The sequence below is a fragment of the Lithobates pipiens genome, unplaced genomic scaffold (genome assembly GCF_037356315.1).
Source record: "Lithobates pipiens isolate NorthernLeopardFrog02 unplaced genomic scaffold, aLitPip1_a1.2 Scaffold_23, whole genome shotgun sequence".
NCBI classification, from domain to species: Eukaryota; Metazoa; Chordata; class Amphibia; order Anura; family Ranidae; genus Lithobates; species Lithobates pipiens.
The window spans coordinates 23241306-23268685 of record NW_027507785.1 but is presented as its reverse complement, the minus strand read 5'-3'; the positions used below and the strand labels follow the sequence as shown (position 1 = coordinate 23268685).

The 27380-nt window shown below is 42.8% G+C and overlaps 1 protein-coding gene across 1 annotated transcript in view; it reads left to right on the top strand.

The window, feature by feature from the left end:
* Nucleotides 1–12208: 12208 nt before the first annotated feature.
* TPP1 (tripeptidyl peptidase 1) overlaps nt 12209–27380 on the top strand; it is an 87367-nt gene continuing 72195 nt past the window's right edge. The window contains exons 1-3 of the mRNA XM_077451311.1: nt 12209–12349; nt 18196–18276; nt 26747–26886. Coding sequence (XP_077307437.1) covers nt 12339–12349; nt 18196–18276; nt 26747–26886 — 232 coding nt within the window. The 5' untranslated portion in view covers nt 12209–12338. The remainder of the gene's footprint in view (nt 12350–18195; nt 18277–26746; nt 26887–27380) is intronic.

The window sequence follows — 27380 nt, the reverse complement described above, 5'->3', positions numbered from 1 at the left end:
AGGTCCCCACTCACCAAATCTCTATGCCCACACGGGGCGAACAGGCCTCTTATAGTGCACGATGCAGGATCTGGTTACTCCACGAGGGAGCACGTCCAGGGAAAACCCGACTTTCCAGCTTTATCTCCTTCCTTAGTATGTGGAATAGTTTCCACTCAGTAGGTAATACTGTATCAGGGTATCCCGATGCATTATCATACCATATACGTAATATGGGCCCATATTACGTATATGGTATGGTAATGCATCGGGATACCCTGATACAGTATTACCTACTGAGTGGAAACTATTCCACATACTAAGGAAGGAGATAAAGCTGGAAAGTCGGGTTTTCCCTGGACGTGCTCCCTCGTGGAGTAACCAGATCCTGCATCGTGCACTATAAGAGGCCTGTTCGCCCCGTGTGGGCATAGAGATTTGGTGAGTGGGGACCTGAGGGGGCGAGCACGGAAGTCACCTGAGTTTTTTCATGTCTGAGCACCAGTCACCTTTATCTGCAATCATTGGAAGAATTTGAGATTTTTTACATCTTTATTTGGACTGTATTTTTGTATTTATTTTTTGTTATTGTTTTTGTTTTTGGTTCTGGTATTATATTTGGCCTTTGGAGTTTTTGTTTTTGTTTTTATAAGGACTGCATCTATTGTTTGTGAAGGACGTTCCTTTGATCAACTAATGTATTTGCTTATGAATTCTATATAATCAGCTACAATCGTTGCACGCTTTTTGCAATTTCACACAAATTTCTTGCACATTTTTTTGCACATAATATATATATATATATATTTATATTTTTTTTGCACATTTTTATATCCTTTGCACATATATATATATTTTTTGCACATTTTTCACACAGTCTTGTTTAATTCTAGCACTTATGGTAAACTGAGTACAGGTACACATTTACTGTTATCTATATACATCTATGATCTCTTATAGTGGTATTTAGACTGTGTCTACACACTGCTTAGCCAGTATTGTAATTTTCTTCTTTCTGAGATCTATCTATTGTTTATTTACTTATGCACGATTTGGGCAAAATTCCCTATGTGAGAGTTACACGTCACTAGTATCTCTTTGCAGCACCTCTTTGTAGATTCCCTTTGCTTACTCCTTTTTTTCTCTGGATATTTTCTATAAGATTTATTCTTCATTTTTTCACTTCTATCTCCCGTTTGTGTCTATTGAGGAAAGGAAATACTACTACCTACCTGGAGTCTATTTCCCTCTGCTGGGGGTATTAGCTTGCTCACATACATACGCTTTATATATTTTACAATCTACATATTTCATTTAGCTACGTCAGGTAGCGCCTGGGCCTCCTTATTTTTAATTTTCTGTTGGTCCCAAAAATGTGTCTGCCATAATGTCGCAATCCTGATAAAAATCACAGATCGCCACCATTACTAGTAAAAAAAAAAAAGGGGGGGGGGGGACTCTAGGGAGTCTGATGTAAGGGGTAACTCTGGGGTCTATGTTGTTAGGGGCGACTCTCGGAACTCTAAAGTAAGTAGGGACTTTGAGGACTCTGATTTAGGGTACAATGGTGAAAGGAGGAATTCCTCATACTTTGTTGTAAGGAGATGTAAGTGACCGTCTGGCACCTGGGTGCCTCCACCAAGATGCAGCTTCCTCTACTCTGGAGCCACAAAACAGGTATTTTAACTGAGAATGGTACCCACAAACTAGATGACGCCAACTTAAAGTGGAAGTAAACCCACATTTTTAACTTTTACCTACAGGAAAGCCTATAATAAGGCTTACCTGTAGGTAAAAAAAATATCTCCTAAACCTGTACGGTTTAGGAGATATTCCCCTCGGTATGCGCCGCTGACTGCAGCGGCGCATGCGCACAAGGGGTTTCTCGCCGTCAAAATCTGGCAGCAGCCGAGCGGCTGGACTGAAATCTCCCGTGCGCATGCGCGGGAGTGACGATATCGCGGCTTCGGCCACTCACAGCGCCGGAGCCGCGATACCCGGAAGAAACGCAGAGGGAGCATGTCAGCTCCCTCGGCGTGGATCGGGCCAGATGTCGGGGCCTCGTTCTAAGGTAAGTATTTCATAATGAGCTAGTATGCGGTGCATACTAGCTCATTATGCCTTTTGCTTTGCAGGTTTAAAAAAAAAATTTGCGGGTTTACTACCGCTTTAAGTGCAAACTTGAACTCATTATTGTAAACTTTCTGAGCCAGTACTAGCCTTCCAAGCCCCATCCCTCCAGCAGGGGTACATATCCAGCCCTTCCAGCTCAAGTCAAGCCAGAATGACAGCACCCCTACTAGACACGGATAAGAACAGATACTACATTTGATCCTAGCCAAAAGGCTAAACTAGAGGACCAAAGCTTAAAGTGATTGCAAAGCTTTGTTTTTGTTTTTTAACCAGTAGCCAACCAGCCTTCATCGTTATACTGCAGCAGGTTGGCTTTCCTGGGGAAATCACCGTAGTTGTAGGGACACTTTAAGTCCACTAGGGGATGCGTGTGACCAGCGATTGCTCCTGAGAGACACAGAACGAAGATCTGTAAATGTAAACAGACAGATTTCCATTCTGTTGGGGGAGAGGAGACCGATCTGCTATTCATACTGGTTATGAACAGTGATATGTCTCCTACTCCAGGCAGTCCCATCCCTCCACAGTTAGAATAACTCCCTAGGACACACAGTTAACCCCTTCATCACCCCCTAGTGTTAACCCCCTTCCCTGCCAGTGACATTTACACAGTAATCGGTGGCTATTTTTAGCTCTGATCGCTGCATAAATTTCAATGGTCCCAAAAAAGTGTCTGATCTGTCCGCCGCAATGTTTCACTCCCACTAAAAATCGCAGATTGCTGCCATTGCTAGTAAAAAATAAAAAAAAAAATGCCAAAAAATAAATCCCATATTTTGTAGATGATATAACTTTTGCGCAAACCAATCAATATACACTTATTGACCAAAAACACGTAGAACAATATATATCGGCCTAAATTGAGGAAATAATATTTTTTGGGATATTAAATAATATTTATTATAGCAAAAATTTAAAAACATTGCTTTTTTTTTCAAAATGGTTGCTTTTTATTGTTTATAGCACAAAAAATAAAAACCGCAGAGGTGATCAAATACCACCAAAAGAAAGATCTGTTTGTGGGAAAATAAGAACATAGATTTTGTTTGGGTACAGCATCGCACAACCGAGCAATTGTCAGTTAAAGTAACGCAGTGCCGTATCCCCAAAAAAAAAATGGCCTGGTCATTAAGGGGGCAAATCATTCCCGGGGCTGAAGTGGTTAAATAACAAATATATCTTCTCTGTGCAAGAGTTTTGTACAGAGTGGCCCCGATCCTCCTTTTCTGCCCCCCCCCTGTGGTCCTCCTGGCTCATCTTCTCAAATGCCCCCACGGAGAGCCACTTTCCATGGGGGCACTCGTTCGTGCGGGCACACTCCCAAGTCCTGCTGCTGCGTCCATTGACACAGACAGCAGAACTCAGCCCGCTCCTGTGTCACTGGATTTGATTGACTGCTATCAATCTATCCAGTGAGGACCCGAGACAACGGCTGGAGCTGCTTTGCTTGTTGCTGGAATGATCGGGCTCAGTTAAGATGGGGGGGGGGGGGGGGGGGATACAGTAAGGTTAAAAACCATGATGGTTTACAACTTTAAGTGCAAACTGGAACTCTATTGAAAACGCATGCAGAATATATACCACACAAGATCAGGTAAGTGCTTGGTCACATTACCCCAGACAATGCAAACTTTAAACAGTAATATAATCAGTGCATCTAATAGTACATCTAATTAACCGTAAGCTAATTACATCTACAAGAGGGTTAGCAGAATCAATAAGTGACTTTAATAACAATGGAAATTCACACCTAGGAGGCACACAATAGGGGAATTATACCACAAGAGAAAGTCACCTTAACCACTTGAGACCCGCGCTATAGCCGAATGACGGCTACAGCGCGGATCTCCTTTGCCGGGACTACGTCTATTGACAGCTGATCATGTGATATAACGGAGCCGGTAATCGGCTATTATTCCTCCTCGGAGAAAAAAAAAAGCCGATCACCGGCAGCCCTGCCAGTGCCCACCTGCCCCCTCATAACTAAACATAATAAAAAAATAAGTGCCCCCCAGCAGTGCCACCCAGCAGTGCCCACAATCTGCCTCAACAAAGGTGCTGCACCCCAGTGCCACATATCCGTGCCCATCAGTGTCATCTACCAGTGCCCAGCAGTGCCACCTATCAGTCCCATCTATCAGTGGTACCTATCAGTGCCCATCTGTGCCATCTTATCTGTGCCCATCTTTGCCCATCAGTGCCGCCTTAACTATGCCTATCAGTGCCCACCAGTGCAGCCTATCAGTGCCCACCAATGCAGCCCATCAGTGCCCACCAGTGCAGCCTATCAGTGCCGCCTCATCAGCGCACTTCAATGAAGGAGAAAAATGACCTGTTTGCAAAATTTTATAACAAACTATTAAACATGATTTTTTTTGCATCTTTTTTTGTTTGTTTAGCAAAAAATAAAACTCTGAGCTGTAATTAAATACCACCAAAAGAAAGCTCTATTTGTGGGAAAAAAATGATAAAAATTTCATTTGGGTATAGTGTTGTATGCCCGCGCAATTGTCATTCAAAGTGCATCAGCGCTGAAAGCTGAAAATTGGTCTGAGACTGAGGGGGGTTTAAGTGCCCAGTAAGCAAGTGGTTAAAGGAGTGTTCCAGCCGCTATTTATTTTTATTTTTTTAAAGTCAGCCGCTACAAACACTGTAGCTGCTGACTTTTTATAAGGACACTTACCTGTCCAGGGAGCCCGCAATGTTGGTCCCCCAAGGCCGATCCGTCCATCGGATCAGGTGCCGGTGTCGCCATCTTAACAAAGGGAAACGGGCAGTGGAGCCTTGCGGCTTCACTGCCCGTTCCTTACTGCGCATGCGCGAGTCGCACGGCGCCTTGTGAATGGTCCTGTAGTTTTCTGGGACACACACACATGTCCCAGAAGACAACGGGGCCGTTCCCCGAAGAAGAGGAAGCGCCGCGGAATGGGAAGAAGCAGATTAGGAAGACTGCCTAGCAACAAGGGTTTCTGGTAAGTAATTTTTTTTATTGTTTTTTTCACATTTTTTATTTTTTTTTATAATTTTACTGTAACTTTTAATTTTAGGGTGGACCTTTTCTTTAATAAACAAATCATTGCAGGAGACCCCAGCATCAGGTTGTTTTGAGCTGATTATATTTAACATCTATTCTGAGTCTAGGAGGAGGCATGAAGCAGTAATTGCTGGTTTGGGCACAGTGGCCCCAAATCTGTATCCAAGTTCAAAGTTCCAATAGTCTGTTTTTGGGGAAGATATAAATCCAAAGCAAAACACGCCAACACAATACAAGAGATGGTCAGAGAATGTGGACATAGTACAGCAAATGGTCAGAGCCTACAGACAGGAAATGAGAGCGGGTCAGAGACTGAGACTATAATAAGAGAGATGTTCAGAGACTGCAGACATGGTAAAAGAGATGATTAGAAACAGCAGATGTTTAAAGATTGTGAATATGCTGTAGACGTTATTGAGGACCAGGAACATGTTGCAGAAGACAGTCACAGACTAGAGACATATTACCGGCCGTGACCCCTTGACAACATTTCCCAAGTTGTGGGGACCCCATCAGTAAAATTACCGCAATCGGGAGATAGGGTCTCCTCCAGCCCCTCCCACTTCACATCCCTCACCAGTCAGCTGACCTCTAGTCTCTGCCCCCCACCCATGCCGTGAACTGAATGAGCGGCTGGGAAGAGGCTGAGTGGAGGCCCAGGAACAGCCCATCTGGGCTTCCACAGTCTCCAGGGACAGCCCTGCTGGGAGGCCCCAAAAAGGCTGGGAGAGTGGTGTGGGCATCAGGAACAGCCCAGGATTTGGTGACCCCATAGCAAATCGTCATTTGACCCACAGGTTGAGGACCACTGGTCTAGAGATTACTGCTATTACAGGGCACTAGGGGAAACAAGGTTTTGGGCCTTGAGGTCCTCATCAAAAGTAACTAAGAGCAGGATGTGACCTCTGAGCTTTAGATCCATTGTATTTGGAAAATTTTGCTTCAGAAGGAAATCGTAGACAGGTGGAGGCAAACTAGTGTTAAAGGTCTATGGACACTATACTCTCCTGTGGCCAGAAGGTTGAAGTGTGCAGATTTTGCAGCTGCTGTATATTCTACAAGGTGATTGATTGTGGCCAGTCTCTGGGTGGAGAACAAACCTGATTTAACCACTTGCTTATTGGGCACCTAAACCCCCCTCCTGTCCAGACCAATTTTCAGCTTTTAGCTCTGGCACTATTTGAACGACAATTGTGCGGTTATACAACACTGTACCCAAATTAATATTTTCCCACAAATAGAGATTTCTTTTGGTGGTATTTGATCACCTCTGGATTTTTAATTTTTTGTTAAAAATAATTAAACACTGATTTTTTATTTTTTTTTATATTATTACAAAAAATACAAAACTGTTTTATATTTTGTTAATAAATGATGTAAACAGGTAATTGTTTCTCCTTCATTGATGTACACTGATGAGGCTGCACTGATAGGTGGCATTGGTGGGCACTGAAGGGCTTTGATATGTGGTACTGGGTGGCAGTGATGGGCACTGGTAGGTGACACTGATAGGCAGTACTGCTAGGTGGCACTGATGTACTGTGGGCACTGATTCCGGCCGGCTGTTACTGATCCTCTGTTTACATCACGTGATCATCTGTCAGTGGCTGACAGCTGATCATGTGGTAAGGGGCTGGGATCGGCCCCTTACTCGGATCTGTGTTCACCCGTGACTCGGGTGATCACAGAACGCACCCCCTGCAGGGGAGCGAGGCCAGCTTTGAAAGGGGGTGACATCAATAGATGTACTCCCAGCAAAGCAAATCTGTGGTGTAGCATTCAGCTATAGTGCAGATCTCAACAAGTTAAGCCAGCCAAGCCTGCAGTCTCATACTTGTGATATTGTGTTTGTAAGATGTGTTCCAAACTCCCTGTTTGACTGTTCTGCTAGATTGGATTCCCTCGTTGAACTCTGACCAACTACTCTGTGAACTCTGCCTGCCTTTTGATTTGGATTTGTTCCTAACTATTCTGAAGCTTGCCTGCCTTGTACCCGTACTTTCATTGAACCACTCTGCCTGTGTGACAACCACAAGTACCTGTTTGCTTTGCTCAGTTTGCACCTTCCACAGCATGGTGGCCAGGCACTATAGCATTGTGTATAAGTCCTGGGGGCAACCGAGTACCAGTATGCCTTTTTTCCTAATGGGAAAGGGAGGCTGCTATAGGTGAATAACACAGAAGCTAGCTTTAGTGCCTGACCACCTGCGTTAGGGTTAAGCGTGGCATTTGAACAAAAAAAAAAAAAACATCTAATTCCCCATTCACATATCCTCCTGCTGTGCCTTTGTATTTTATTGCCTGCAGCACTGATTGTGTGGAATTTTTGCAACAGTCTGGTTGAAGAAAAGTTGATTGGTAGAATGACTTCTCTTTAACCACAGTGGCTAGACATGGCCTGAAATATGGCCAGTTCAGCAGGGACCAGTCAATCCTGCTGAACCGACCAAATTTCAGTCCATGTATGGTCAGCTTTAGTCATATAGCCAGCTATTCTTACACACCTCTAACACCAGCTGGACACTAGAGATGGGCGAACGGTTCGGCCTGAGCATGAGTTTGCCGAACATCCAAATTTTCAGGGTGTTGACCGGATGTTCGTCCCGACGGACACCCTGCAATGCACTGAGCGCTACACATTGGGCAAAGCTTTGGCCTGGTCAGGAAGGGGGTAAAGTCTTCCGGTGCTGAAGTGGTTAAGATGCACAAAAACACATGCAGAAAAAAATTTGAATTGTCTAACATATAGTAAGCTTTGCTAGAACCAGAATTTCTCATAATCACAGATAAAATGATCAGTGGCCACAATTAAAGGATTTCTAATTCTCACAATTGATACCTGAACAACATCTGGAGAACATCACCTGTTACCTATTGCTATGGCTGTGAGGATACCTGTCTATGGCCATTCTGTGGCTGGATTCACAGGTGGCTGCAGACACTGAGCTTGAAGCAAAGCTGCTGTCTGCATTTAACTTCCTCAGATCCACGCTATAGCCGAATGACGGCTACAATGCGGACCTGCTTTGCCGGGAGTATGTCTATTGACGTCCTTCCATGCCCAAGCGGTCTGTGCGCCTCCTGCAGGGTGTGCTATGAGACTCGCTGGATCACAGATCAGATTAAGGGGTCGATCCCGATCCCTTACCACGTGATCAGATATCCGCCAATGACAGCTGATCAGGTGATGTAAACAGAGCTGGTAATCAGCAATTTTTTCTCCTCACGCTATCAAAGCCAATCACTGGTGGCCGTGAGAGGGACACCGGTCCCGATCACGGAGAGCTGCCGCCAGCTCCTCGGTGCCACCTAGCAGTAGACAACAGTACCTCATCAACAGTGCTGCACATCAGTGTCATCTATCAGTGGTACCCATCAGTGCCGCCTTATCAGTGCCCACCAGTGCTGCCTCATCAGCGCATATCAATGAAGGAGAAAAATTACCTGTTTGCAAAATTTTATAACAAACTATAAAACATGATTTTTTTTTATTTTTTTTTCAAAATTTTCCATCTTTTTTTGTTTGCTTAGCAAAAAAACCCAGCTGTGATTAAATACCACCAAAAGAAAGCTCTATTTGTGTGAAAAAAAAAAGATACAAATTTAATTTGGGTACAGTGTTGTATGGATGCACAATTGTCATTCAAAGTGCATCAGCGATGAAAGCTAAAAATTGATCTGGGCAGGAGGGGGATTTAAGTGCCCGGTAAGCAAGAGGTTAAAGGAACATGGCATGATTATCTGCAGTTAGGGACAGTCTGCGTCCAAGGGCAATCATCTGTTCCTAACCACAGGTAATCACTTCAGGTGTAATTACAGTTTAGCAGTTATTGCCAATATCAGAGAGGATCTGGCCTGGTACCTAATTTTCTAAGCTGTGCTGCTTCCTGCAAGCCTGGAAAAGAGCCCACAATGACCCATTCACCCCTTGTCGTGTTCTGCATGACTGTGCATTCAGGCTGTTAATTCATTTTCAGTCGGATCCAAGTACAAGAATGAACAGAAAAGTACATGCAGCATTTATTTTCTTTTTTCCTGCACAAGACAATGCATGGCACTGCTTTAGCAGCTAGAGCTGCATTGCCTCAAAATGAATGGCATTGTGAAGCATTAGTGGTGGTGGCATAACACATGCAATAACTGTGTCCTTATTATCACAGCTGTGCTGGTCCTTGGAGTTCTGAAGACAGTGGCCTGTTTCTAACAATCACGGCTTTGCCACTACCTGAAAGGCTGGAAAACATGTCATGTTACTATATAGATCACATCTCTGCTTTCTTGATAAATCCCTGGTATATTCTGGTCACTTGAGTTGACAATCTAATCTGACAGACCCCCTAAATATAGTATGTATATATATATATATATATATATATATATATATATATATATATATATAATGAACCTAAAGTGGATCTCTGCAGTCCCCTCCTACTCGGCCCCAGAGTCTGAAAGCAAATTTCTCTGTTCATTTCCATATCCAGGTAGAGAACCTCCCCCTACAAATAGAGGAGGACTATGGTCAGCGCCTGTACACTGGATAAGGGAAGAGTGATTACAGCTGTCCCTGTCCTGTGACTGTCACATGGTGTCACCTGACAAGACTCGCCTGAGGAATGCACCACTCCCTACCTAATAATCATTATATACCAACACTACATCCTCATATACAATATACCAACACTACATCCTCGTATACAATATACCAACACTACATCCTCGTATACAATATACCAACACTACATCCTCGTATACAATATACCAACACTACATCCTCGTATACAATATACCAACACTGCATCCTCGTATATAATATACCAACACTACATCCTCGTATACAATATACCAACACTGCATCCTCGTATATAATATACCAACACTACATCCTCGTATACAATATACCAACACTGCATCCTCGTATATAATATACCAACATTACATCCTCATATATAATATACCAACAACATACATCCCTATATATAATATACCAACAACACTGCATCCTCGTATATAATATACCAACACATCCCCCATATATAATATACCAACAACATACATCCCTATATATAATATACCAACAACACTACATCCCTATATATAATATACCAACACTACATCCTCATATATAATATACCAACAACACTACATCCCCATATATAATATAACAACATTACATATCCATATATACCGTATTTATCAGCGTATAACACGCACAGGTGTATAACACGCACATTCATTTTAAGAGGGAAGTTTCAGGAAAAAACTTAAATTTTAGTATTGGCGTATAAAACGCACACGATATTTGCACCCAATTTTCTAGGTGAAAAAGTGAGTGTTATATGCCAATAAATACAGTAATATACCAACAACACTACATCCCCATATATAATATACCAATACTACATCCTCATATATAATATACCAATACATCCCCCATATATAATATACCAACAACACTACATCCCCATATATAATATACCAATACATCCCCCATATATAATATACCAACAACACTACATCCCCATATATAACATACCAACACTACATCCCCATATATAATATACCAGTACTACATACTCATATATAATATACCAATACATCCCCCATATATAATATACCAGTACTACATACTCATATATACTATACAAACACTACATCCCTCATATATAATATACCAGTACTACATCCCAATATATAATACTACATTCCCATATATAATATACCAACACTACATCCCCCATACATACTACACCAGCACTACATCCCCATAAAGGGAGGAGGCATTGTATAAAGGGACTAGGGAAGTGTGTATATGGAGGGGAGCAGTGTATATAAGGGGGGGCAGTGTGTATAAGGAGGGCTCAGTGTGCATAGGGAGGGGGGGCATTGTATATAGGGAGAGGATCAGTGTATATAGGGAAGGGAGCAGTGTATATAGGGAGGGGAGCATTGTATATAGGGAGGGGAGCAGTGTATATAGGGAAGGAGCAGTGTATATAGGGAGGGAGTATTGTATATAGGGAGGGGGCAGTGTATATAGGGAAGGAGCAGTGTATATAGGGAGGGGACAGTGTATATAGGGAGGGAGCAGTGTATATAGGGAAAGGAGCAGTGTATATAGGGAGGGAGCAGTGTATATAGGGAGGGGAGCAGTGTATATAGGGAGGGGAGCATTGTATATAGGGAGGGGCAGTGTATATAGGGAAGGAGCAGTGTATATAGGGAGGGGAGCAGTGTATATAGGGACGGGAGCAGTGTATATAGGGAGGGGAGCAGTGTATATAGGGACGGGAGCAGTGTATATAGGGAGGGGAGCAGTGTGTATAGGGACGGGAGCAGTGTATATAGGGAAGGAGCAGTGTATATAGGGAGAGGAGCAGTGTATATAGGGACAGGAGCAGTGTATATAGGGAAGGAGCAGTGTATATAGGGAGAGGAGCAGTGTATATAGGGACAGGAGCAGTGTATATAGGGAGGGGAGCAGTGTGTATAGGGACGGGAGCAGTGTATATAGGGGGGGGCAGTGTATATAGGGACGGGAGCAGTGTTTATAGGGACAGGAGTAGTGTATATAGGGAGGGGAGCAGTGTATATAGGGACGGGACGGGACGGGACGGGACGGGACGGGAGCAGTGTGTATAGGGACGAGAGCAGTGTATATAGGTAAGGAGCAGTGTATATAGGGAGGGGAGCAGTGTATATAGGGACGGGAGCAGTGTATATAGGGAGGGGAGCAGTGTATATAGGGACGGGAGCAGTGTATATAGGGAGGGAGCAGTGTGTAAATGTTCTATTGCCATGTATGTATCCCTTTGATAAGGAAATGTTTATTACAGACAATTCCTATACATTGTTGCAGTGATCATTACTATCAGTGTGGGAATTCCTCCAGTGAGGACAGAAGGAGTCAGCACTGCATGTGACGGGGGGGGGGGGGGGGGGTCATGCGTGATAATAATCAGGAATCCTCGGATCCCCTCCATCCCTCCTCTGTGCATACAGTATATACACCATGGGTCACGTGACTGCCGATCCACCTCTAAGAGTCAGGATGACTGGTCAGAGTTGAGTGTGAATGATCTGGTGTCAGCTGACTGTCACATGATTTACACCCAGTGGGGCGGGGCTAGACAGGACATGACCGAGATACAATGTAACAAACAACCCCAGAGAGAGATCACTTGCTGGAGCCATGTCGCTGCGGTAACTCTGTCCTCCTATATATCATATATATTTTATATACATCCTTCCTTCTACCTGTCATGCTATATATATTATATGCGTTCATCCTTATATATTTATTATTATATTCTCGCTCTCCAATTTATTTATTATATACATGTCTCCCTCTGTTCATATATATAAATATACACACACAGTACTGTGCAAACGTTTTAGGTGGGGGTGAAGAAATGCTGAAAAGTAAGAATGTTTTCATAAATGCTTTCAAAAATCTGTATTTTAATAGTTCATTGATGTTGGGAAGAGAACTCCTTGTTCTTTATGCTGAAGATAGTTCTTAACCACTTCAGTGCCGGACCATTTGGCTGGCCAAAGACCAGAGTAGGGCTGCAACTAACGATTATTTTCGTGGTCCATTATTGTTTCGATTAATCGGTTAATAACCTTAAAAAAAAAAAAAAAAAAAAAAAAAATGTGTGGTGTATAATTTTAGTTAAATATGCAAAGTTAAAAAAAGGCCATTTATTCTTAAATATCTGTATGCAGTGGTAAATATAAATAACCAACTATATGGTCAGAGAGCAAAATCTCGAATCCACTCCGATAACAGACAGAAGTGATATACTGTATATACTATTAGTTTACTGATATACTATTGTATAAAAAACAAACAATTTCTTTTCTTCCTTCAAAAAAAAAAGTAATTTTAACCACTTCAATACAGGGCACTTTCGCCCCCTTCCTTCCCAGCCCAATTTTCAGCTTTCATCGCTCTAGCGCTTTCAGTGACAATTGCGCGGTCATGCTACACTGTACCCAAATGAAATTGTTATCATTTTGTTCGCACAAATAGAGCTTTATTTTGGTGTTATTTATTCACGACTCCGTTTTTTATTTTTTGCGATATAAGCGCAAAAAAAATGGAAATTTGGAAAAAAAACAATATTTTCTTTTTTCTATTTGAAAAGAAATCCAATAAAATCAAATTTTGTCATAAATTTAAGCCAAAATGTATTCTGCTACATGTTTTTGGTAAAATAAATTCCGTTAAGTGTATAATAATTGGTTTGTGTGATCAGGGACATATGTACGCAAATGATCATGTACATATGTGTGCAGGTGATCACGTACATATGTGTGCAGATAATCATTGGGACATGTGATTTTAGTGGGACATATGTGGGGGACATGTTTTTATTATTAGGGACATGTGTTTTTATTATTTGGGGACATGTGTGTTTTGGGGACATATGTGGGGACTGTGTTTGTACTGTGTGGTGTGCTGCGTGGGCACGCTACTTCTGAAGGACGTTCCTGAACGTCCTATCAGGAGTAGACGGCTCCCACCCGGCCGTATATATGCATTGGCTGGGTGGGAAGTGGTTAAGAACGTTCAATTTTATAATCGTTAGTGGGTCAAATCGACGTTCATTTTCAACCACAATGACAGGACAATTTGGAAATAGAAAACTTCTTGGTCAAAGGAAATTTCAGACAGTGGATGTGGTTTTCGTTCAGAAATTACATTCATTTTAAAAACAGAATGTTAAAAACAAGTGACAATTGCAAACATTCTTTCATTCAGCGAATGTACAAAGATTTTTTTTGTCTGAATATTGATCTGTGTGATCAGCACAAGGCTCGGTGCACACCTATGCAGTTTGCTTTTAATCTGTTCCTGCAGTGCTTTTTGCTGTGCATTTTGATTTTTGCGCACGTGATTTTGCTGCGATTTTCGTTTTTGCATTTGTATGCTTTTCTGCAGCTTCTCCATTGAAGTCTATTGAACCAAAAAAAGCGCAGTTTTGTGTTCCTGACCCTTTCCAAATACGCAGCAGCTGAAAAAAAAGCATAGATGTGAACTTGTCCCATAGGAAACCATGTAAATTAACTGTAGTGCGTTTCTACAAAAAGCACCAAAAAACACATTAGGTGTGAATCAGGTCTATGATGTTTAGTAACATATAATAGAGTTAAAAAAACAAAACAAAAAAAACATTAGCCCTTTACAGTACCAAAAAAAGCAGATAATCACTACAGTAAGGGGTTCATTTTTTACTGTAGAACTGTGTAAGTAATATTTACAGTAGCAATTATTAGATTTTTTTTTGTACTATAAAGGGCTAATTTTATTAATTTTTTTTTTTACCTCATTATGTTACTGGCCGATTAATTGATTATGAAAATAGTAATCAATTAATTTCATAATCGATTCATTGTCGATTAATCGATTATGTGTTTCTAGACCAGAGCACTTTTTGTGATTCGGCACTGCGTCGCTTTAACTGACAATTGTGCAGTCGTGTGACGTGGCTCCCAAACAAAATCAGCGTCCTTTTTTCCCCACAAATAGAGCTTTTTTTTGGGTGGTATTTGATCACCTCTGCAGTTTTTATTTTTTGTGCTATAAACAAAAAAAGAGCGATAATAAAAAAAAAATGCATTATTTTTTACATTTTGCTAAAATAAATATTCCCCAAAAATATATAAAAAAATGTTTTTGTTTTTTTCCCTCAGTTTAGGCCAATACGTATTCTTCTACATATTTTTGGTAGAAGAAAATTGCATTAGGCATTTATTGATTGGTTTGCCCAAAACTTATAGCGTCTACAAAGTAGGGGATAGATTTATAGCATTTTTATTAAAAAAAAATTATATATAATAATTTTTTTTTTCTAGTAATGGCGGCGATCAGCAATTTTTATTGTGACTGCAACATTATGGCGGACAAATCGGACACTTTTGGTGCTATTTTGGGACCATCAGTGCGATTAACAATGCATTGACTACTGTGTAAATGTATTTATCAGAGTATAACGCACCTTTTTCCCCTTAAAATTGGGGGGGGGATCATGGGTGCGTGTTATACCCTGCTGATTGTGAGCGGAGGAGCGAGCGCCGATGAAATACGCGTATACAAATAGGGAGCTGCGCTAAATATATCACTGTGAGGAGGAGCGACGCACTGACGTCACCGCTACATGCTTAGTCCCGGAAGCCACGGGCTGTTTGCTAGGCCAGGCGGCTAGCGTTTTATACTGAACTATTTCCACATTTGTAAGTGTCCATTTGTCTATTCATTTTATAATAAATCTTAAAGGGTTTTACGCTATGTGAGCCTTTATTTGTTTTATGGGGAATTTTCAACGTATTTGAACTGACCTACCTGCGGAGCATTCTCATTGAGGCTGAAGAGTGCCCTGTGTTCCAGAGATATCCCGGGTTGGGGGTTACAGTTATCTGCTTAGTGTGGCCCCCCTGTAATAAGGGACCACCTTGTTGCTGTAAGCAGTGTTTTCTGTGGTGGAGTTTTTTTTTTTCACATGTCACTTTCTGTGGAGGATCTGGTGCTATATCACCATTGAAAAGTCACAGATCTTTATATGGACTTTGGTTTTCACATGTTTTGACTATAGATTATGACACGTGGTCACCATTTGTGGACTTTTTTTTTTCTTGTAGTCACATGATTCGTTCATTGAGTCTGTTAAATCAGTTTTTCTATATGTCTAATTAATAGCACTTATTCCTTTATATCACTATTAAGTATTGACATTTCATTCTCTTATTATATTTTCGTGATTTATATGCATTTATGAATTTGTGCAGCACATTTTTGTTTGAGTTGTAAGATGGTGCGCTGTAATATATTTAGCGCAGCTCCCTTTTTGGGTATTTATGTTGGTGTCGTATAACAACGCAGCTTCTAATTTTTATTAAATTGCGCAGTATCTTTCTTAGCACATAGCCGAGTGTACTTGGCTAGGATTGGCTCCTCTCACAGTCCCGCCCTATGATGGACATAGTACAGGGACTGAGCGTGACTGAGAGGAGCCGATCCTAGCCAAGTACACTCAGCTAGGCGTGTTTCGGCGGCGCTCGGCTCTGCTCAGTCGCACCCAGTCCCGCCATTGGACCTGTGTTATATCCATCATAGGACGGGACTGCGAGAGGAGCCTGCATACACAGGACAAGCCCTGTGTCTATCGGCAGTGCCATATTTAACCTCCCTGGCGGTATGATTAGTTCTGGTTTTAGGTGCTGAAAGCGGTACAATTATTTTGCATGGAAATTTGGCGTTTTATATTGTAGTCCTGTAATTCTTAGGAATAACTCTCTTAAATCTGTTCAAACCAGAGTCTAGTAGACATCCCGGGTATGATAAAGTTTATAACATAATAAAGAATAATAAAAATTATTCAATAATGTAATCAAATCCTAAAACACTGAAAAAGGGACACTTTTTGGTTGCTATGGACAATCTCCAAATTTCAGGCACAAAAAACAGTATTTATAATATAAAAGTGCATGCAGGGCACTGCACAGACCACTAGGGACAAAGAGGGTGTGTAATTTTTTTTATACAGTACTGTAATCTGTAAGATTACAGTACTGTGTGTGTTTTGTGTCTTTTTTTTTTTACTTTTTTGAATTTGGCGCCGATCTCCGCTCCCGTGCGCCGTAACGTCGCAGGGAACGGAGCTCAGCGGCATTCGGCACTGTGAATGGAGCGGAGGACATCGCTGGATCCAGGGGACAAGGTAAGTAACTTCTCTGTGTCCTCCTTGTATCCAGCGATGCGATCCCGAGTCTGGCTCGGGGTTACCGCTCCTGGAACTAAAATCCCAACCCGAGCCAGACTCGGGACCACCGCTAGGGAGGTTAAACTACGGTGACACTGGACAAGGCTGCAATGATGGACAAGGCTGCAGATGACACTGATAAGGCTGCATTGATGGTTATATATATATATATATATATATATATATATATATATATATATATATATATAAATTTTTATTTTATTTTATTTTTTCCTTAACATTCTCTCCTAAGCTTGGGGTGCTCGTTATACGCCAATAAATACGGTATAGTGAACCTAAAAAAAGCATAGTTTTTGCATTTGAAAAAAAATCCTCAACCCCTTACAAATACGCAGCGGCTGAAAAAAGCATAGATGTGAACATGTCCCGTAGGAAACCATGTTAAATGAACTGTAGTGCGTTTCTGCAAAAAAACACCAAAAAACACATTGGATGTAAACCAGGCCTAAGACGTTTTAGTAACATAATGGGATTAAAAAACCTAAAATGAGCCCTTTTTTATAGTACAAAAACAGCAAATAAGAGCTGCTGTAAGTGGTCCATAGTAAATAATAGTTGTGGATATAATATTAATACCTCTATCATTCTATATACTATACATGGACTCGTATTTTTATTTATTTTTTTCTGTGAAACTGTAGTGATTATTTGCTCTTTTTGTACTATAAAGGGCTAATTTTAGGTTTTTTTTTTGGTTTTTTTTTAACCCCATTATGTTACTGGGGTAACATAATTCAATGGTTCCTCTGTGTTGAGAAAGGCTGGTCTAGACATTATAATCTGTCCCTTTTGTCAATGTCACTCAAATCCTTACACTTGCCCATTTTATGTTTTTATTTATATAATTGTTTTTTTTTTTGTTTTTTTATAACACATCACAACTTCAGGGAATACAACATGTTCACTTGCTGACTAATATATTCTACCCATGTTCAGGTGCCATTATCACAAGATATTCAATGTTATTCACTTTCCTGTCAGTGGTCATAATGTTATGGCTGATTGTTGTGTATATTATAATAATAATAATACCTCTATCATTCTATATACTATACATGGACTCATTGCCTGTTAATAATTGCCCTTTGGGATTAATAAAGTAATCTGAACCCATCTACATATGTTTCTATATATCTCTTTGGTAGCTATCATTCTAAGTATAATACTTGTCTCTCCATCCGAAGTACGTGTATTTCTCACCTCGGTGCGCTGCATTTTAGGTGACATCACAAGGTAATCCCAGGATTTGTTTTCTTCCCCCAGGATTCTGCTGCTGGTGGTCCTCGGGGTGGATTTGGCGGTCGGAGAAGGTTGGGTCTACCTGGAGCCGGAGCAGAGCCTCAGGTCGGTGTTGTCACTTCGGAAACAATCCTGCATCTGCCCAAACTCGGGCAGAGGCCGCCTCCAGCGCTCACTTGTGACCAAAGCCTAATTCAATTCTCAGTTTAAATCATTAAATACATTCTGAGTACATAAAAAGAATAAACCCCAAGCCCTGGTGCCCAATGCGTGGCCCGTGGACTGCATTCAGCCTACCAGCCCTCTGCATTGGGGCCCGCGTGCTACAGTAAGTGGCAGTGGGGTGCCAGGCACCGGAACACTCGCGGTGTTCCCTCACTGAATGAGAAAGAGAGACTGACCTGTGGGTGGCGCTGTCTCCTTCCACAGTACATGGAAAAATCCTGGCCTGGGGGAGATGGCGGCACAGGAGCATGTGATGGGTAAGTGGTCACCAAGGGAGGTTAACTTTAATTTCCATGTCCACCAGGGCCCTGGGGGTTAACTTTCACTGACCATAATGCAAAGGGGTGGGGGTTACATTTAATTGCCAATCACCAGCAATGCAGGGAGGGTTATTTCCCACTGTTACTGATCACCAATGTGTGTGGGGGTTGAATATCGGTTCAGTAGACCACCAATTAGAGGGGGATTAAATTGCACTGCCACTGACCACAAATGTGGGGGTGGGTAATAGTACTGGTACCAATCCTGGGGCTATTATTGCACTCACTGATACTGATCTTGGGGGTTATAATTGAGCTCATTGACACTTGTGCTGGGGGTCATTATTGAGCTCACTGACACAGATGTTGGTGGGTGTTATTGCACTCACTTACACTAGTGTTGGGGTTATTATTGAGCTCACTGACACTAGTACTGGGGGTTGTTATTTACCTCACTGACACTGATGTTGGTGGTCATTATTACACTCCCTGACACTAGTGCTGGGGGTTATTATTATACTCAATGACACTAGTGCTGGGGGTCATTGCACCCACTGACACTAGTGCTGGGGATTATTATTGAACTCACTGACACTGGTGCTCAGGGTTATTACTGAACTTGCTGATGCTAGTGCTGGAGGTTATTATTGAGCTCACCGACACTAGCGCTGAGGGTAATTATTGCACAGTGATGTTGGGGGTTATTTTTGAGCTCACTGACATCTATGCTGGTGGTAATCAAACTCACTGACCCCTATGCTGGTGGTTAATATTGAACTCTCTGACACTAGCGCTGGGGGTTATTATTGAGCTCACTGACACTGATGGTGGTTATTATTGCACTCACTGACACTAGTGCTGGGGGTCATTATTGCACTCACTGACAATAGTGCTGAGGTTATTATTGAGCTCATTAACACTAGTGCTGGGGTTATTATTGAGCTCATTGACACCAGTGCTGGGGGTTATTATTGCACACACTGACAGTAATGTTGGGGGTAATTTCTGAGCTCACTGATATCTATGCTGGTGGTTATCAAACTCACTGACCCCTATGCTGGTGGTTAATATTGCACTCACAGACACTTGTGCTGGAGGTTATTATTGCACTGACACCAATATTTGGGGGTTAATATTACATCCATTGACACCAATGCTTGGGGTTATTGTACTCCATCTTTAGTGTCCATTGCAATGCACTTAAAAATGCAGGAAGGCCAACATTGTTGAACGCTGACGTGCAAAAAATGAGCTGCTATTGTGCGACCCACCTGGAGGTGTCAGGGGCTGCACTTGAGACCCTCCTATAGTTTTCAGGTTAACCACCACTGACCTATAGCGTCAAAAGACCAAAACCCCTGATGATTGTAGAGCTCTGGCTTTGACTCAGTAGAGGGTGTGTTGAACCTCAGCAGATAGACCACTGCTTCCCCACAGATAGCAAGGGGCTCTTTTTGCACAATGCTGGCATAGGACAGGCTTCTCTACTCATCTGTGGCTGCTTTTTATAGACAACCAACTGCCCTGTGTCCTCCAACCGCCCCCCTTTTTTAACCTGCAAACGCTTCAGCATTCAGGACCATCTCCAATCGCAACCCACTCAAGTGAATAGGGCCGCACCGCATCTGCCATGCACTCACATGCAATGCACACAGTTATGTCACAGTGGTGTGGCATTTATAGGGTTAGAATAGGTGACGTGGAGGTGATATATGACCACCTTGCCGCCTATCAAATTACACTGCACTTTTCAGAGGAACATCTAAAGCTGCTGTTGTGTAAACTTGGCTTCATGGTGTTTGCACATTCCTTGGCATCCCATTGTTTTCAATGAGTCTGGTTCAGACTTGTGCCGTGCAGTGCATCATGGAAAATAGTCCAGGTACTTTTTTTTTGTGTGTCGAAGGGGCCATAGAAGTCAATTGGCGTGCATGAAAAAGCATATACGTGTGTTTTCCTGTGCTATAAATGCATGCCAATAGGCCATGTCTTCTTGATCTACATATATTTGGAACGTGACAGGTTCTTCTCACCTAACTAGATGCTGAGAACATAATTCCATAAAACTTAAAAAAAATAAATAAAAAAAAGTGTGATAAAAAGGTAGACATATATGTGAACCCAGGCTAAAGCTGGTCATAAATTATACAATCAGATTGTACAATATCCTTTAGATTTACCAAACCCTGTAATATGAGGACAGACTAAACAATCTATTCAATTGTGTATGAAAACCGCTAATCAAGCACTGCTGGAGCAGAGAGCAGGGGAGGCATTAGGCTCGGTTCACACAGGGGGCGACACGACTTTCCGCGCCGCGCGACCTCAGCGGCGACTTGCAAATGACTTCTGTATAGAAGTCAATGCAAGTCGCCCAAAAGTAGTACAGGAACCTTTTTTCTAAGTCGGAGCGACTCGAGTCGCTCCTCTTAGAACGGTTCCGTAGTACAGAACGGGGGCGACTTGTCAGGTCGCGGCGCGGCAAGTCGTGTCGCCCCCTGTGTGAACCGAGCCTTATGGGTCAGAATAATAGGGACCACTGATGCACCTATAAAGAGAACCTTCACATAGGGGGTTTGCTGGCCCTCTCTTGATATCAATAAAGTTAAATGGGGGGGGGGGAACAATTAAACTTTAAATTTAACTAAAATATTTTAAAACAACCCTGCACACCCAGGCAAAACTTTTTTTTTTTTTTGTATTTATTTATTATTATTATAGCCACCATTTTTTTTGCATTTTTTTTTTTTCCCATCTGTGTCCCATTTCTGAGATTTCCTTCACTTCCTGTCCCATAACCAAACAGGAAGTGACATGAAATCCCTGCAAATGAACTACTTAAGGACCGAAAGGATTTGTCCCCTTTAATGACCAGGCCATTTTTTTTCCATTACGGCACTGCGTCACTTTAACTGACAATTGCGCAGTCGTGCAACTTTGTACCCAAAAAAATTGATGTCCCCCCCCCCCCCCACAAATAGCGCTTTCCTTTGGTGGTATTTGATCCCCTGATCACCACTGACAAGTTTGGAAAAAAAAAAAAAGTCTTCATCAGTTTAGGCCCATATGTATGTATTCTTCTACATATTTTTGGTAAAAAAAATTGCAATAAGAGTGATTGGTTTGCGCAGAATCTACAGAATCTACAAAATGGGGGCTATATTTATGACATTTTTATTATTATTATTTTTTTTTCTTACTAGTAATGGCGATGTATATATATTTTTTTTTCTTTTGTGGGACTGCATCATTGCGTCTGACAGATCGGCCACTTTTGCCACTTTTTTGGGACCACTGACACTTATACAGCGATCAGTGCTAAAAATAGCCACTGATTACTGTGTAAATGTCACTGGCAGGGAAGGGATTAAGGGAAGGGATTAACAGTAGGGGGCAATTCAGGGGTTTAAATGTGTTCCCTGGGAGGTGTTTCTAACTGTGGGGGCAGTGTAGCGATTGGAGGAGGAGTGATTGGAACAGATCGCTGTTCCTAATCACTAGGATCAGAGCAGATCTGTCTATCCTCCCCTGAAAGAAAGGGGATCTCTCTTTTTACATTGACAGATCCCCGTTCTGTCTTTCCCAGGAGCTATTGCGGGTGGCCGGCGAACAACGCTGCCACCGGCCACGTGCATCGGTTCTGGTGTTGTGCCTGGTCTTAAAGCGGGCGACGTGCAATGACAGCAATCTGCCCAGGAGTGCCAACCTGCCACAGTACAAATCCCTTGGTGATTCCCAACCCCCCCCCCCCCCCCCCCGGTCACCAGTACTAGTGTCCCCATTGGAAAATTTCCCCTCTTACTTTCCTGGGGACAACCCAAATTTTGGGAATTTCTTTTACTTTCACTTTCAATGTTAATGGTAAATAGCGAGGCAGAAGAGACAGACACACAGACTCCCATCGCCTAGTCTTTTTTTTTTTTTTAAGTCTAATGCTAGATCTATAGTCCTTAAAATAGATGCAATGCAGCTGCTGATTGCTACATGCAGACTGGTTAAAGAGTGTTGTTTGCTAATAATATCTGAAACTTGGCTTCATCCTCTTGGCTTCATCCTCTTGGCTTCATCCTCTTGGCTTCATCCCCCTACCCGATGCTATCATGCAAATACCTGGCCAGACTCTTCACCACCAGGATAGGAATAGTAATTCAGGGAAGAGTAGAGGAGGTGGGACTTTGTATTTATGTCCAAATTGATTGGTGTTCTGACAGTAAAGTTGAGAACGCTCCCTGTTTCCCAGATCTGGAATTCTTGCTGGATAAATGTAGACCTTTTTATTTACAGAGAGAATTTACAGCGGTGATCATTATTGTGGTATATACCGCCTGATGCGGATACTGCAGTGGCTTTGGATATTTTGTCAAATGTCATAGGCAAGTATCAACATTCACATCTTGATGGGATTTTTGCATAGTAAGGTTGAATAAAGACACCAGTCCATCCAGTTCAACCTGAGTGAGTGTCTACAATTGTCCCTATCCCTGTACATTGCACACTCACATTGGTCCCTACCCTCAAGGAGCCCACAATCCAAGGTCCCCATTCATATACTAGGGCCAATTTTGGACAGAAGCCAATTAACATACCTGCATGTCTTTGGAGTGTGGGAGGAAACCGGAGTACCCGGAGGAAACCCACGCAGGCACAGGGAGAACATGCAAACTCCAGGCAGGCTGTATCGTGGTTGGGATTCTAACCAGTGACCCTTTTTACTGCTAGGTGAGAGTGCTAACCACTACACCACTGTGCCGCCCAAAGTTGTAGTTGCGGATGATTTCAATAAGGCAAATTTGGGATCCGCGCAGCCAAGATTACATCAGTTTGTAAGATGTGCTACTAGAGGTGAAAACGCACTGGATAGTGTGTGTTCAAATATTAAAGCGGACCTCCACCCCGAAGTGGAAGTTCCACTCATCTGATCCCTCCCCCCCCTCCGGTGCCACAATCGGCACCTTTCAGGGGGAAGGGGGGTGCAGATACCTGGATAATCCAGGTATCTGCACCCACTTCCGGGACAAGATCGCTGCAGATGCCCCGCCCCCGTTGTGTTTTGGGAAACACACAGTTCCCAGGACACAGCGGGGACCAGTGGAGACGCGCAGCGCGACTCGTGCATGTGCAGTAGGGAACCGGGCAGTGAAGCCGCAATGCTTCACTTCCCGATTCCCTGACAGAAGATGGCGGGGGCAGCAGAGAGACGAAGGATCGCTCGTCATCTGCCGCCGACATCGCTGGACCCTGGGACAGGTAAGTGTCAATTTATTAAAAGTCAGCAGCTGCAATATTTGTAGCTGCTGGCTTTTAATATTTTTTTAAAAAGATGCAACTCCTCTTTAAGCAAGCCTATAGCGCCATTCCACTATCCAATCTCGGTCAGTCGGATCACCTTTCTCTATTTCTTATTCTGGCATATACTCCTAACAGGCAGAAAATTGCCGCAGAATGAAAAATAGTTGAGGATTCTCTTTCACGGTTATGGGATTGCTTTGAAAGGACAAATTGGGAGATATTTGAGCAACAAAATTTAAATCTGTACACAGAAACAGTGCTGGACTACAAAAAAAATCACAGATGCCACCATGTTTTTGTGGGGTTTTTTTTTTACTTCTTTTCCAGGTGGTTAAACACAATTTTGTTAAATTGCACTGAGAATGTATTTAGCTGAATTAAAAGTTCAATTTGGCTTTAAGGGCCCGTTTACACCGGGAGCGTTGGGTTGCATTACTGCACCTGGAGGAAAAAAAAAATAGACATGATGCATTTGTGTTCAGCACATTCCAATATAAGCTGTATTAGATCATGTTGTGTGGTGCAGTCTTCCAGAACAACATATGAGACAGTGGCTCCACCCACCAAAAACTGTAAACTTGTGATCCACATTTTTAAAATATCAGAACAGACCAGTTGTCCCAGTTTCATTGTGTTTCCTTAGACCTATCAGGAGGCAACGGATAAACTACCTTGTTCATTTATTTTTATTTTTATAGGCCTTTGTACTAGTTGCAGTTGCTCCCTAGGCCCCCTTGTCTACTGATTTAAGATGGGCTTGGGCATGTTTGGGATCCCACCAGGAAGCCAACACTGTACCAGGGGTGTACCTAGAGCATTTGGCACCCGGGGCGGATCCTATATCTGGCACCCCCCCCCCCACCTTAAAATGTAAAAACACCCCACTGTGCCCCCTGCATACCTCTGTATCCTTCAATATATTTTTGTCACTACTGTGTACCCCCCTCTCCACAACTGCACCTCTGGACCCCTTTAAATTACACAGCACCCTGCACCTCTGGACCCCTTTACATTACACAGCACCCTGCACCTCTGGACCCCTTTACATTACACAGCACCCTGCACCTAAGGACCCCTTTACATTACACAGGACCTTGCACCTCTGGACCCCTTTACATTACACAGCACCCTGCACCTAAGGAGCCCTTTACATTACACAGGACCTTGCACCTAAGGACCCCTTTACATTACACAGCACCCTGCACCTCTGGACCCCTTTACATTACAAAGCACCCTGCCCCTAAGGACCCCTTTACATTACACAGGACCTTGCACCTCTGGACCCCTTTACATTACACAGCACCCTGCAGCTCTGGACCCCTTTACATTACACAGCCCCTCACAGCTCTGGACCCCCTGCATGTTACACAGACCCCCTACAGTGCAGACCCCCCTCCCTACCGTACAGAATCCTCCCCTACAGTGCAGACCCTCCTACAGTACAGACCCCTCCACCCTACAGTACAGACCCCCATACAGTGCAACCCCTCCCCTACAGTACAGAATCCTCCCCTACAGTACAGACCCCCCCCTTACAGTACAATATCCTCCCCTACAGTGCAGACCCCCCTCCTACAGTGCAGGACCCCTCCTACAGTGCACAGACCCCCCTAACAATACAGCCCCCCCCCCTACAGACCCATAATGTACCTCGGAACACACACGGAGAGCCCAAGGCAGTGGCATTGCAGGGGGGAGGTGCAAGCAGCACCCGAGTGGAGTGACACCTGTCGGCTCAGTGATCCGGGACCCGGCGCAACAATCCCCTTTTCTCTGTGGTTGCGTCGCGCTGTTCTGATCAGTCTCTGCAGCGGCTGTCACTCAGAGCCATGCAGAGTGAAGCCGCCTATGTAAAGGTAATCCAATGATGGGAGAGTTGCATGACCTTTCTGTCTCAGCCCTATTGCCTCACTTTTGCCAAATAAAATAATCTTGAAGCCAGATCCAGCCTTCTTACCAAACATTGCAAAACATTTCTATGAAACGGAAGAAGTTGTAATGCCCTCCTTCCATGTCAACGAAAAAGAGACATTCCATCGTCTGGCTGTCAGGAGATGCTTTATGCAATACCTACAGATTATGAAACATTAGAGGAAGTCATACTACCTATCTGTATTGCTTTCTGGTCCATAAAATGGTGATTAAGCTACAAAAAAAAAAGCCAAAGAGATCAGAAAAGCCATTTTGGAAATCCAGCACAACAGGTAACCCCTCCACAAGGCACCAAAGCTTATTCCACTGGGGCTTTGATCTCCTCCTGGGTGAAAAAATGTGGTGCCCCACCAGAACAGACCTGTAAAACAGTCACCTGGATATGCTTTCAAGCCTTCATCTGCCATTATCATGTTGACTTTCTCTCCAGCCACGGCCAGGCTTTCGGCAGGAAGGTTCCACAGGCTGTCGTCCCACCTTTTAGTAGGTGATTTTTTTTTCCCCTTTTCTTCTCGTATGCTGTCCTGGAAGATGAGTGGCGAATATCCAGGAAACTTCCACGACAGCTGGGTATTCCCATCCATATTTCATTTAGGTTTGAAGTTTTCCTTCCTGTTCATGTTGATTGCCTTCAGTTCTTTGTCATTATTGAGGCGACTAGATTTATTCTAGTATTTTATAATTGTGGATCATGTGTTTCCTGTTTTCAGTGGATCAATCCTCTTTCTCTTCTCTCCAGATTTCTGGGAATTGAGTTAACAATTGAACCCAATTGTCCAGTTGGGAAGATTGATCTTCACTTTCTGTATTTGGAGATTCAATAAGAAACCTCTACTCCTCTATTTATTTCATTTGTTTTTCTCTTGCAGGGTCCCCGATGGCTGGACACAGACTGGCCGCCTCTCGGGTGACGAATCGGTGATTCTGACCTTTGCCCTGAAGCAGCAGAATGTGGAGAAGTTACGGGATCTGGTTGGGAGGGTATCTGACCCAGATTCACCCCAGTACGGTGAGTCACCCCAAACATCAGAGGAAAGAAAGAATAGTATATTAATAACAAACCCCCATATGGTGTGGGTATCAGTTTTAGGTGGAGTCTGTTGGGATGATGTCATGTTATGGTCTCTATTTATTACCAGAGTCCCTGAGACATATAATAACCTCTAATGCCCCATACACACTATCAGATTTTCTGCTGATTTTATTCCTTCAGATTTACCAAAACCCATGTAGTACAAGGGCCTGCCTGATTACATACAAATTGAAACGCCTAAGGTTTGACCTCATATTATATGGTTTTGGTAAATCTGAAGGAACACCTCAGCAGAAAATCTGATAGTGTGTATGGGGCTTAAGTATTATTCACCAAGCTCTTGGATATTTGTTCTGGGCAAACTGAACACATAACTAGAACGGAGGAAGGACGGAGTCATGGAAACAAATGCAGATTCATCCTTTTCGTTTTCTCCACCCTGAATTAAAAAAAAAAAACAAATGTCATGC